General features: G+C 36.3%; 1 protein-coding gene across 1 annotated transcript in view; it reads left to right on the top strand.

The window, feature by feature from the left end:
* The first annotated feature begins 487 nt into the window (after positions 1 to 487).
* Positions 488 to 14,836, top strand: part of LOC137253036 (dual specificity protein phosphatase 18) — a 30,443-nt gene continuing 16,094 nt past the window's right edge. Inside the window, exon 1 of the mRNA XM_067789298.1 lies at positions 488 to 1,041. Coding sequence (XP_067645399.1) covers positions 788 to 1,041 — 254 coding nt within the window. The 5' untranslated portion in view covers positions 488 to 787. The remainder of the gene's footprint in view (positions 1,042 to 14,836) is intronic.

Here is a 14,836-nt window from a genome sequence, read left to right as displayed (position 1 = left end):
ATGATCTAATGAGTCCCCCTAAAGATTGTTAAGATTTGTAAGATTTTCGGGGCCGCAAGAAAAAACTCAAAAGCCTTTGAATATATTATGTTACAATTTGTGACGTGGCGGTTTTTCGAAATGCCACAATCGCAAGAACCTGTAAATTGCAGTTAATCTCAGAAAAACTCTTTGGTTTCAAAACCCCGATTCACCGAACCCGGTTCCTTTTTTGTATGCATCACCTCTGGCCGCTGATGTTGTTGGGGATGTAAAACATTGCTAATAGAGGTGGAATACTCACATACATACTTACATTGCTGGTGTGACGATTGTGTTATGACTCGTCGTTTCGTCTATTCACCTTTGTTGCCAATATTAGCAAACCACAAGATTTCACCACAATCATTGGCCATATCGTACTATCATATATTTTGTTTGATATGTGAATGAATGCGAGTATTTGAGGTAAAAAAGTTGTTTTCGTTAAGCTTTGTGGAGTCGTCTGTTCAGTCAACTGCCAAGCATAGACAGCGAAGGAAGTGCAATTTGTTAAAAAAAATTATCAATTTTGTTTCCAAATCCAAAATATTGCGCCAAAAAGCGTAAATTACAAATTAAAAAAAAAAAAAACTCAAAAAAGCTATAAAAAATTTGTTGGTTAATGCAGGAAAAGTACAGACAGTTTCGCATGTGACAATTAATTAAAACTTTTTTAAAAAAGATTGAAAGCACCCATTTCAAACGACAAGAGCATTGTGTTACGACAATTCTTTACAGCAGTAACAAAACGAAAACTTAACTAACAATGCAAGTATTGCATGAGCAAAATTTAACGGTAACATTGCCAAAAGCGGAGCATGGAAAGTTAAAAGTCATCGAAGAAATCCAAAGCTTGCTAAAGTCAGCTAACATTGGAATCGCCGACGCATGTGACGATGGCAATAAAGAAAATGTTGATGATTCACAAAAAGGCAGTAAAAGCAGAAATACTTCGAAACTTGATGACAAGAGAAATAACGACAAGAAGTTAATTGTGGATAGCGAGGGGATAACGGGAAGGTAATTTTAAAAAATTTGTATTAACATGTTTGAAGTTCTAAGTTAAGATTTACATATTTTGACCACACCTGAAAGTTTTTTTCAAAAGCGTCCTGTAAATTAATTCAATTGAGTAACATTCTATCTCAACACATGTTCCACCAGAACCCTAACACAACATGAGCATAATGCACTCTCAGCTGAGATACGGTAGTATGAATCAAGGTTAGGTTAGGTTTAACTGGCCGGTCAACATTGACTGAATGTGTCCATAGTGTTACCAGAATATGTTTGACGACCAAACGGAACCAGGACTTATGTCATAGATAAACTCCGTCCACTTGGCAAATACTAGAAGTTTTGTAGGACCTAGCTTAATGGCTGGTAACTAGAGCATTGACATGACGAGCTTAGGACAAGAACACAGAACGTGTTCTACAATTTCTTCCTGCAGCTCGCACCCCTTGCATCTGCTTTTACTGACGAAGCCTAACATATACCTCAATCGGATTAGGGGAATAAGAATATACCCGCGGCAGTTTTGCTTGCTGTAAAAGGCGACTAAAATACCCAAATAATTCAAGGGGTTGTGAAGCGCAACCCCTTCAAAGGATTGCCAGAGCAATTTTTAGATTCTCCAAACCAATTGTCAACCTCACATACCCGTGCCAAATCCTGTTTTTTCTTTATCAGCCGAGGCTCTGTCGACCCCAAGAATATCCAAGAAGTTTCAATTTGGTTATATTAAATCGTTCGCGAGATGGTCGGGCTTGCACTTTATTGGTGCTTGTTACCGGAACGTACCGAATCTACCATCAGCACCGATAAAACTCCCCAAAATTTTCGGTGTATGTTTTTATAACTTATAAGCATTGGACACCAAAAAGTTGTGTCCAATTAATATATCCCTCTTAGTCTTAGTCTTCCCTCTTAGGAGTCTTCCCTCTTTGGAGTTATAAGCAACTTTATGAATCTAACTTCATAGGACTAGCACATGATCTTAGAAACTTAGAGATGACGCAGAAAGTTAGATGGGCTCCTTCTACCTAGACTTAAGATCTTACCATTAATTAGCCTTTCGAATATAAATACTTTAGAGTAATTCAAGCAGAAACATTCAAAAGCACTTATCGCGAGACCTATCTTACGGAACAACGCCTCTCTGATTAGACCAATTATCAGGGATGCAGTTTGGTGAAACCAAGTCTCAATCAATAGCGTAAGAAATCGGCATTCCAAATTTCAAACAAAGATCACTGTGCACGGGAGAGTTTTCTCTAAATTGTTTGGTAACCCTTTGGGTAAAATCCTGTATGTTACGTTCCTTTCGGTTGTTATACTTGAAGAGACATTTAAGGCAATCTTCAGAACAAAAAGGAACGGTCGGTGGATGGAAACGAAGAACCTAGATGGATATTGCTGGGGGCTGCGATATAGACATCCGAGCCTGGCTTCTGGAATCTTTATTGATGGCTCAAAAAAAGGGTGAAATACTTTACTATTCTTCAGGAGGATGTGTTTCAGATTTCCAGGCAGAGGCATTCAAAATCTTCAAGGCCATGGAGTGTATGTGAAAGAATAAATAAGGAAGCAGGAGTATATTTTTCTATAATGATGAGCTGTATGAGGGATATGAAGATATTTCATCGATTATAGGCCGAGAGGCTTCGCTTTTTAGGTCATGTTATACAAATGAATGAAAACACTCCGTCCAAGAAAGTATTCCACTCGATACCACAGCAGCAGAGAAATGGGTAGACATTCATTGAGCTTGGAAAGGCAGGTGGATGAAAATTGACCTTCTTTGGGGCTCCTAATTGGCGTCAGTTATAGCGAAACATATATTGCCGGCACTACTTCTTACGAAACGGCCAAAATCGCCTAGGCGGCTAATCATGATGATGATGATAGCCAACATACAATAAATTTGTTGGTAAGTTCCCGAACTACTCGAAATTGGTTTGACACTGAAAGTTGCTGGATAATCTAGAAAAATACGCTTACTTCACTCTGGCTGCCGGTAGTGCCTTGGATTGAAAAGGCTGACCATTTGTACAGGATGCGCTCTGAGCAAGTACTCTGTACATACAACCAGCTATAGCACTCTCACCTTCGGCCATCTGGGCCACGGTTGGGAATATTTTGGAAAGTCGAGACTGGTAAGCATCGAAAGGCAAAACTAAAGCTACCATCTCTCTGATAAGGTCTGGCATTGTGCCCATACTCAATGAATATAGGGGATTGCAAAAAGCTTGTGGAGTTGCTTAGACAAAAAAATATGACAACCCAACTACCCTTCCTGCTTTAAGAAGAATGAAGCGGCTGACCATTATTTCTGTTGGTGGCCCTTTCCCGTATATAGATCCGATACGTCCCCTTAACAATTACCATTAAGGTACCTCGGTGACGATTTGATATGGCTACATTGAATCTCCCAGGAAATCTTTACGAACATCCGACATGAATTTGCCGACAGGGTATTATCTTGTATATTGTTGTAGCTTGTCAGCTTGAGGGTTCTCACACCTACATGCTGACAAACTGCGGAACTGCCCCAATATGAGAAAGACTTTGTAGTTAAGCTCCGGCAAATTCGCAGTTAAGGTAAAATGGCGCCATTTATTAAAGGCGCGACAGTTGAAACAAACAAAAAAGCGGTAGTCATTTACTGATCGATATCACGCAAGCTAAATGTATTACATTTAGATGTATTCGGCGTGTGTGTAAAAAGGTTTAAGTCGAAAATTCAAAAATAACAGTTACTAATCTTGTGCTATCAAAGCCGGTAGGTATATAAAAGTTTAATCTATAAATTAACTAGTGAATGCACTAACAATTAGTCTTGTTCAATGCTGATTTTAAATAAATTAAACTTTCAGTTATTTTAAATTTAAAAGTATGAAATCTGAAGGCATGACTTTAGTCAATTGAAAAAATCTCTTAGATGTGTGCAACCAAGCACGATACTAATTAAGCGCCATGTGATTTTAATTATTGCAATTAAGAGCTCATAGTTGATTTGTACATTGAGATGTTTGTATATCAAGCCAAATTTACGTATATTTCTGTGTGAGAAAATTGATGAAGATAATAAAGTGAAATACAGCAGAAAATTTAGATATGTATGTATGCCAGTTTTGTACACTTGTGCGTACGTTTGTGATTGGAGGCATCTAATCCAAATTAAAAACACAAAAAAATCATTACACTAGCCGCACCCGTGCGCATTTTGCGCAATAAAATACAAGTCTCGTATCAAAAATCAACAGGAATCAGCTATTCTATCAATCAATCATCTATCATCACTCTTCCATCCGCCTTTTTCGCTTCATCTGTCTCCATCTTCGTCTCATTCTATCTCTTTCTCAATCTCTTTCTCATTCTCTTTTTCTCTTCTCTCAATTTCTTCTCATTTTTCTGCATCCCCTATTGCCTGTCCCAGGGGGTGGTATGTATTTTATTTCAGTCCCATTCCCAGTCCCACTCCTAGTCTCAGTCCCAGTCCTAGTCCTAATCCCAGTCCCAGTCCCTCTCTGGATAATATATTACTCTGTACTAAAGCACTCATCAACAGCTTTCATTTGATATCCATATTGTATAAGCACTGTCTAGGCATTCACTGACCCACGTTTTGGCCTATATCTCGAGACCCTAGTCACACAGGTGTATGAAAATTACCCTATACTAAAGCACTCATCAACAGCTTTGTTATCCATATTCAAAAAAATACATTATAGGGGTACTCGGGTCCACGTTTCGGCCTATATTTCGAGACCCTGTACGTCGATCGCAACCAAACCAAATGTAGTAACCACCGCGTGAGGTTTACACAACTTGTGTGAAAGTTTGAAGAAAATCGACCGACGCATCTCTTCAAACACCGGCGACCAACTAACATACATTTAGCCTTTCTTTCTATATATATAGATTTTTATTTTTCACACTTCACTATAATATTAAAACGAAATGCAGATTTTCGTTGCTTGTGAAATTCGGCTTAAAAATTGCACATGGAACAACTAAAGACTCTCCTGAATTAAAAAAAAATGTCATAGTACCTCTAAATCGCGGGCCCCCTCAGAAACCCCGGGCCCGGGGCTAATCCTCTCCCCCACTTTCTCGGCGGGCCTGGTGATGTGCTATACTTGATATCATTCGCTATAATATTCTTTATTGATAAGCACGTTGTTTAATTAAACACCAACAATTTCTCGGAAGTACATATATCCACACCATCTCAAAATGTGAGTGCCGGTGCGTATACGCAACATTTTATTATTACGTATAAACAAATAAAAAAATTGCAATAAATTAATATTGCGACTATAAACTGAGATAACCTATCCTATATATAAAGTTAGATCGAACTACATACGAGGTGCAAAACAAATTCAAAATCGGTTCAGTAGTTTAGGAGTCCATCGCGGTTAAACATAGCGACACGTGATTTTTATATATTAAGATTATCATCAAAAAATTATATAATTTTATTTCAGTAAAATTTGGTTTCAGTCGCGAAAATATCTTCAGCGCCTCAACTTACAAAATATCAATTCAAGCAAAAAAAAAAAAAAAACAACATTGAGCCGATGAAAACTAGTCCCGCGATTGTAAATCATGGTGCACATGTTAAAATAGTTAAGTTAAAATGTAAGGTTGAACTACCTTTAAGTTTACAGAAATAGCTACTAAGAGATTCCGAAAACTACATATCTGGAAATGATCGCAAAATAAATACCGAAATCATTCCAACAGTACTTATATGGTCCCGAAAACAATCCCGAAGCAGTTTTGAAATGGTTCTAAAATGATTTTGAATAAAATCTTGACACAGTCCAGAAATAACCTAATAAAAATCACGAAATTATCCTGGAAAGGCTTCAATAGAAATTGTTTTAAAAATTATCCTAAAAAATCTCGAAATTATCACAGAATACATATACTCCTATAAGGATACCGCAACTTTCCCGGAATCATCACGAAAATAAGCCAAAATAAGTCCGAAACGGTCATGAAGATTCCGAAATAGTTCCAACAAAACTACACCGAAATAATCCGGAAATGATTAGAACCCCCCACGCCGTTCCATAAAGAATACCCAAATTGTTTGGGAATGACACAGTAAAAGTCTCTTATCTGACTGCAATCGGGATCATATTTTATTTGACTGTTAATTTCTATGTTGAAGGCTTGAGATTGAACGTTCAATACATTGTTGTAAATTAGGACCTTACCCTAATCTTTAAAATTATAAAATCGTCCAGGACTGGAAAGTTTTAAGTAATAATAAGTTAGAAATTATTACGGTTTTAAAAAATGCATTCGTCCAATTCTCATATGCGTTAAACGATAGGCACGTCATTTCTCGATTAATATAGAGGTGGAAATTCATGAATTGAAAACCAGGCGTGAGTACAAAGTACTCGTGAAATTAACTAGATCTAGCCCAGGTGTTGATAAAAAATTGATGACTCTTCGATAACTTATCTACAACCTCTCGACAAATTTTCGATAACGCACTAATAACAAATCGGTAACAACCCGTTAGCATATCGATGACTTTTCCACAAAAAGTGATAACTGCTTGATAACATATCGATAATCGCCGGTTCGAATCGAGCTCAAGGCCTTACAATAATTATTTTGTCATTATTAATATTATGAAAAATTTTTCTTTAAATGAATTTTTTTTTATTAATTAATTAATTTTTTTTTATTAGATAAGATAATAATATTATTAGATAAGAAGAAAGAAAAAATTTAGACAACTGCCCTAGCTCATTGTATAGATCCATTTCATGAACTGCTAAATTTCTTCATTGGCAACGTTTAGGTGTCGCTGTTATAACGATTCAGATATCACTCTGGCTGTTTTTTGTCTTCAATATTTCTACTTCCATCCTATTTCTTGCCAATTGATGTGAACGATGTGAACATTGTACTTGTTTGTTCGACTCGAACTTGCTATCTTACAAATCAGTAGGCCGATAGGTATAAACACAAACATTGTGAATATCGATAATATTTCGATAACTGTTAAAAAATTGATAATTTATCGATAGGAAATCTATTATTTTTAGTTAGCAAACTTTCAACATCTCGGTAAATTTCGATAACAAATCGATACATTTTCAATAAAAATTCAATAACACGCCGAAAACAAATCAGTAGCACTGCAACATCTGCTGCAGAAACAATAATAATGATAAAATAACTATTTTTAGGCCTTGAGCTCGATTCGAGCCCGCAATCTTACAAATCAGTAGGCCGATAGAAACAAAAAAATTTTTCATGCCGATAGTATTTCGATAACTGTAAAAAAAATCGATAACTTTTCGATAAAATATATATTTTTAGTTAGAAAACTTATAACAACTTGGTAAATTTCGATAACAAATCTATAAATTACGTTAACAAATCGATATATTTTCGATAAAAATTCAACAACACGCCGAAAAAAATCAGTAACATCAGCTTCTAGATTAGAAAAAAAAACGATAACTTCTGGACAAATTACAGATAACATTTCCATAAAAGATAGGTATTTCCTCGATAGCAAACAAATAACTCGTAGAAAAAAATCGTAATTCATTAATAACTTTTGTTATCGATAGCAAATGCATAGCACTTCGATTGATAACTCTTCAATACCTCGTCGATTACACGCCTATAACAAATATTTCCTCTCCTATCCGCACTTTCCCTTCACTTTCCTTTTCTTTTGTTCCTTTCCTTTCCCTACTTTCATTCCTTTAATTTCCTTTCCTTTTCTATCTTTTCTTTTCCCCTACATTCCATTCATATCCCTTTATTGTATTTCCTTTAATTTCCACTCCAAAGGCACTCCTTGCCTTGCCTTGCCATAATTTGCTGTCTGATTTCTCTCATATCCACTCCATTAAGTACAATGATTCCAAATTATGCTAGAATGTATTGACTGCACCTAAGCTACATTCTGTTTTCCCCTATGTTACACCAATTCCAAAAACTACGCTTGCTCCTACACTTTCCTAACGTTTACATTTTGGATTCCTCCACACCGTGAGAAAAGATGTTTATACATACATCAAAGACTGAGATTTTAGATTTGTTTCTCTATAACATAGTATCTGAGTATATTTCAATGCTATAGAAATATGTGGTATACTTCGCAGACCCAGAAATAAACAAATCTTTTAAGCTGCCAAATCACCATAGCGTTTTTCAGGCAGAAGCAGTCGAAACAATAGAGGAAAATAGCTTAAACTGCAGCAGCTTCAAGCAACAATTAAAGTTATAGCCCAACATCTAAAAGTGTGTTAGAGTGTAAGCAATCCTTGGAAAGAATAGATATAGAGAAAAATATATATCAACTTGTCATCGACCTAGCAAGACTAAGACCAAAGCTATTGGAAGTGTCATATGTAGCTATCAGATCTAGAACCAGCAAGTATCATAGGTCCTAAAAAGCGTCTAGTATTTGCCTGGAGGACAGAGATATTTTCTAACATAGGACCCGATATTTGAATATACACAAAATTTATTTACACGGCCTTCTGCTGCATTTGTATGCACTTTCAATTTTTACTTGCACCAGTTTTACGAATAGCGCAAATTACTAAATCTATTTTTAGTATTTTAATTTGTTGTTGTTTTTATCTAAATAAACGCATTCCTCACGGCTCACTGAGTTGTTGATGCAGCTGTACACTTTATGACTCTTAGGATTTGAGCTGAAAAATCACCACCGACATTTATGACAACATCAATTACCTACTACGAGTAAATGTATGTATGTATGGCTTTGTAGTGATGGAAAAAGTGTGTCGTTAAATGTGAACAGCACTTTAAGAACGTCTAAATTTTTTAAAATTTTCCTGCAAAAAATCGTGCGATTTATCCCCAAAGAGATTGGTCCCCGAGAGAGAGGGAAAGACTCACTCTTTTGTCTACATTTAGGCATAATTTATCACATTTAGTCCTTTCGGGTACAGTTGGGATTAGTCAGTTTGAAATCAATGTAGCCCATTTTAGGAAATATTTAAGAAAAAAACGGCAATGCAAAAATAAAATAAAAAAGACTACAGATGAGGCGAATTATTTAAGAAAAATGCGGAGCACTATACCGAACGTAAATTATGTACTAGGACTTAACGATTAAGCCGGAGTTAGGGTTAAATTTTCGGAGAATATCTTTTATTCCTTTTTGAAAAGCGGGCAAACAACTTACATCAAATAGATTTGGTGGTTTGGCAAACCTTTCGATTGTGTTAATAAATAAAAAAAGGTTATGCTACGCTTCACATTGTGTGATGACTAGTGCCTGGGACCTACCTAATTATTTTCTATTTTTCAGTATTATTATTACTTCATGTAAGTATTGTTCTCAATAAAACCGTTTGACCTAAACATTTTTCTTTAATTATTTTATTTTCAAGTTTGTAGTCTTTGTTTAGTTGCCTATTATTTCTCATTCTATTTAGTTCATTTATTTACTTCTTATTAGAAGGACTCTTTCCTGAAAATTTGTTACAAGCTAAGTCCTCAATACATAATCCTTCCAAAGACTTTACTCGACTCTGCGCCACGTATGCTTGTCCCTCCTCCAACTCCAAAATATTTTGATGTCACTTCTACCGGACTGTTTGTAATATTTGTTCCAAATATGAGCCAAATCGGAGATCATAGGTCGCTTTCTATTCATGTGTGTATTATGTGTTCCAAATATGAACCAAATCGGACCACAGATACGATTTTTTAAATATCTCGATCCTTGCGCCACCTAGCGGCGATTTTTTCACAGGCTATTTTCTATTCATGTATATATTATGTGTTCCAAATATGAGCCAAATTGGACCACAAATACGGTTATTTGTGAATATCTCGATCCGTGCGCCACCTAGCGGCGCTTTTTCGTAGGTCGCCTTCTATTCATCTATGTATTACGTGTTCCAAATGTGAGCCAAATCGGACATTATAGGCCGATTTCTATTAATGTATGTATTATGTGTTCCAAATATGGACCAATTCGGACCACAAATACGACTTTATTTGAATATCTCAACCCTTTGGCCACCTATCGGCGGTTCTTTTAACAGACCGATCTCTATACATGTATGCATTATATGTTCCAAATATGAGCCAAATCGCACATCATAGGTCGCTTTCTATTCATGTCTGTATTATGTGTTCCAACTATGAACCAAATCGGACATCATAGGTTGCTTTCTATTCATGTATGTATTATGTGTTCCAAATATGGACCAAATCGGACCACAAGTACGATTTTTGTGAATATCTCGATCCTTGCGCCACCTAGCGGCGATTTTTTTTACAGGTCGATTTCCATTCTTGCATGTATTATGTGTTCCAAATATGAGCCAAATCGGACCCCAAATGCAAATTTTGCCAATATCTCGATCCATGCGCCACCTAGCGGCGATTTTTTTTACAGGTCGATTTCTATTCTTGAATGTATTATGTGTTGCAAATATGAGCCAAATCGGACCACAAATGCGAATTTTGCGAATATCTCGATCCTTGCGCCACCTAGCGGCGATTTTTTTACAGAACGTTTTCTATTCATGTATGTATTATGTGTTCCAAATATGAGCCAAATCGGACCACAAATACGATTTTTTTGAATATCTCGATCCATGCGCTACTTATCGGAATTTTTTCCTTATTATTATTGCATTGTCATTGGGTTCTGAACTATATTCCAAGTTTCACGCTTGTAGCTTATCGGTAAGTTACTTAAATTTTAATTACAAAATTCGTTTACAACGGCCATGCGGCAGGCTGGCCGGCCTGTCACGTCAAGCTAAATAAAACCGTTTAATAAATGTAAGGCGCGATAGCCTCCGAAGAGAATTTAGGCCGAGCTTCTTTTCCAATTTGCTTCGTACTCCTTTTAATTTTTCCTTCAAATTGGCGGGACGGTACCTACTTGTTTTGTGCCGACTCCGAACGGAATTTGCAAGGCAGATGAGTTTTCACTGAGAGCTTTTCCTGGCAGGAATACACCCGAAGTGCTTGCCAAACACTGTCTTACCTGTTTCTAAAATTTTTATGTTTCTTTGTCCGGGGCGTGAACTCAGGATCTTCGGTGTTGTAGGCGGAGCACGCTACCATCATACCACCGGCGGCCGCCGATTGTGTTTCTACCATGAAAGATGCGACTGGTCCCTATTTGAGGCCTTATTGTACCGATAAGGGACTAGTCTTCATATGTCCACATATTGGTATAAAGGGTTGGTCCTATCGATCCCTTTCGGGTATAAATGGGTACAATTAGTCTCTTCGTAGGGAAAAGTTCAAATCATACAAAAAGATCAGAACTGGCATTGGTCGCATACTCATTTTGCGACTCATCCCGGATTCATCCTAGACTAATCGCATTTTTGCAGGGTTTTATATGCGCATATTTCTCATACAAATATATGTCTGTATTTATATATTTAAAAAAGTTTTCCTAGTTGCTACCCCAATCATACTTTGGACTTTTTTATTATGGTTTAATGATGACGCTCTATAAGAAGATGACTATGCCATTCACTTAAAAAATAAAGGCGAGTCGATCATATCTCTGGTCACTCTGTTCGATGGTCATTCGATAGCATGAGCTACCGACTGTTGGTCATTAAAAAATCTTGAGGGTAATGTGCGATAACACCCTTACGCCAAGGTACATGCTTTCGAAATTGTATCTAAACCACAAAGCTGCAACAAAATCCTCAAGTTGCTTGCTAGCAGCTCTTGGGAGAAAAGATAAAGAAACGCTGCTAGCAACTAACAAAGCAGTTGGCCGGACGCTCATATGCTACGAGTCTTCACTTGAGTTGTGTGACGTGAAAAACATACACTGGAAAATGTGACAGGCCTGGAAAAATACTGCACTCAGAACTGCTAGGGTATGTCTTCCTATGACCCTGAGCATCATGCACATAGTGAGTGAAAAGAGCTCAACATAAAGGAGCATAATGAAATACTGAACAGACATTTTTTGCTGAATTGCCACATACCCGGACATCCGAGCGCAAACAACTGTTTGATCTAGCCCCGTCCCCAAAAGGGATAAATAAACATAGTACCGACTGTGATTAGGTTTGGCATCTGCCAACGCCAGATAAGTAAAAAAAGGCCCTAGCCCTAATCCACACAGAATTTGTTAATAATTTCCTGGGTTCCATCTTTTCAATTGTAATGTCCAACTTACACCTTTAACAGCAGCACCCCTTTGTAAGTTTGCGTGTTGCAGTCATATAATATTTTCCCTTGAATAAGGAAAGGGATACCATTACCTACAAACTCAGCCTTTTTGCATAGCGTCATCTCGCCTAGGTAAAAAGTTAGAATTTAAGAGTGCAGCATGATGGTAACACTTTTTCGAGAAAAGAATATGCCATAAGTAAATTTCCCTTTTCACCTTGAGCACTTTAGTATACCTTGAGCACGTTACGTGTTACCGTTATTCGAACAAAATTACATAGTAACTCTTGGTCTGCAGAGTTTACAAACCAACGACTACAAAATGCCCGAGTAGTTTTGGAAAAATAATCAATTGGGCTACTTACGTAGGCTTGTTTATCAGGTTGTCTGGTTATATATGTACGTATGTGCTTACACTTTCAACCCTATTACAAAAACAAAATATATTAGACAGAAATAATCTATTAACAGATATCTTGAAAATCATGGTGATGTTCATTCATTTGCTACTCGTATCGTTGAAAAACAAATAAATTGAATAAAAGAATTTACAACAAGTAAGGAAGGCTAAGTTTGGGTGTAACCGAACATTACATACTCAGCTGAGAGCTTTGGAGACAAAATAAGGGAAAATCACCATTTAGCAAAATTAACCTAGGGTAACTCTGGAATGTGTTTGTATGACATCGGTTTCAAATGGAAGGTATTAAAGAGTATTTTAAAAGGGAGTGGGCCATAGTTTTATAGGTGGACGCCATTTCAGGATATCGCCATAAAGGTGGACCAGGGGTGACTCTAGAATGTGTTTGTACGATATGGGTATGAAACTAAAGGTATTAGTGAAGGTTTTGAAAGGGAGTGGCCCTTAGTTGTATATGTTAAGGCGTCAATAAACCAATCCAATCAACATGTTTCATCCCTTTTTTTCGTATTTGGCATAGAATTATGAATTTTTTTTCATTTTTCGAAATTTCGATATCGAAAAATTGGGCGTGGTCATAGTCGGATTTCGCCCACTTTCAAGACCAAGATAAAGTGAGTTCAGATAAGTACGGGAACTAAATTTAGTAAAGATATATCGATTTTTGCTCAAATTATCGTGTTAACGGCCGAGCGCAAGGTCAGACTGAAGACTGTGTATAAAAACTGGGCGTGGCTTCAAAAGATTTCGCCCATTTTCACAGAAAACTGTTATCGCCACAGAAGCTTTACCCTTACCAAATTTCATAAGGATTGGTAAATTTTTGTTCGACTTATGGCATTAAAAGTATTCTAGACAAATTAAATGAAAAAGGGCGGAGACACGCCCATTTTGAAATTTTCTTTTATTTTTGTATTTTGTTGCACTATATCATTACTGGAGTTGAATGTTGATATAATTTACTTATATACTGTAAAGATTTTGAATTTTTTCTTACAATTTGACTTTAAATTTTTTTTTTTTAAAGTGGGCGTGTTCTTCATCAGATTGTGGTAATTTTTATAGCACACATATAGTGATAGGAGTAATGTTCATGCCAAATTTCGTCATGATATCTTCAACGACTGCTAAATTACAGCTTGCAAAACTTTGAAATTACCTTCTTTTAAAAGTGGGCGGTGCCACGCCATTTGTCCAAAATTTTACTAATTTTCGATTCTGCGTCATAAGTTCAACCCATCTACCAAGTTTCATCGGTTTATCCCACTTTGGTAATGAAGTATCGCACTTTTTCGATTTTTCGAAATTTTCGATATCGAAAAAGTGGGCGTGGGTATAGTCTGATATCTCAAAATTTTCTCAAGTTATCGTGTTAACGGACAGACGGACGGACATGGCTCAATCAAATTTTTTTCGATACTGATGATTTTGATATATGGAAGTCTATATCTATCTCGATTCCTTTATACCTGTACAACCAACCGTTATCCAATCAATGTTAATATACTCTGTGCGCTCTGCTCAACTGAGTATAAAAATACCAACAATGACACTCAATTCCATTATATATGTACGTATGCAAGTTTGTATTTGGTATGTACATCGCTGTACGAGGGAAAACCAAGTTTTCTTAAAATTAAAATAATTAAAAAAAATTTTTTCAGTTAAACGGTTTTATTGAAAACAATACTCACATGAAATAATAATAATACGAAAAGCTAGAAAATAATTAGGTAGGTCCTAGGTACTAGTCATCACACTCCTTATCAATCTAGGGCGTTGATCAGACAATTAAATAAAAGCGTTGGGCGCGTGAAATTTCTAAAATGTGAGGCATAGCATAACCTGATTAAGGTTCAATTGGTTTTACTTATGACTATCAATAGAAATATGACGCGTCCAACGCTTTTATTTAATTGTCTGATCAACACCCTAGATTGATAAGGAGTGTGATGACTAGTACCTAGGACCTACTTAATTATTTTCTAGCTTTTCGTATTATTATTATTTCATGTAAGTATTGTTTTCAATAAAACCGTTTAACTTAAACATTTTTTTTTAATTATATTATTTTCAAGTTTTTAGTCTTTATTTAATTGCCTATTATTTCTCATTCTATTTAGTTCATTTAGTTACTCCTTATTAGAAGGACTCTTTCCTGACAATTTGTTACAAGCTAAGTCCTCAACACATAATCCTTCCAAA

The sequence above is a fragment of the Eurosta solidaginis genome, chromosome 5 (genome assembly GCF_040869045.1).
Source record: "Eurosta solidaginis isolate ZX-2024a chromosome 5, ASM4086904v1, whole genome shotgun sequence".
Taxonomy (NCBI): domain Eukaryota; kingdom Metazoa; phylum Arthropoda; class Insecta; order Diptera; family Tephritidae; genus Eurosta; species Eurosta solidaginis.
This window is presented reverse-complemented; position numbering and strand designations above follow the sequence as displayed.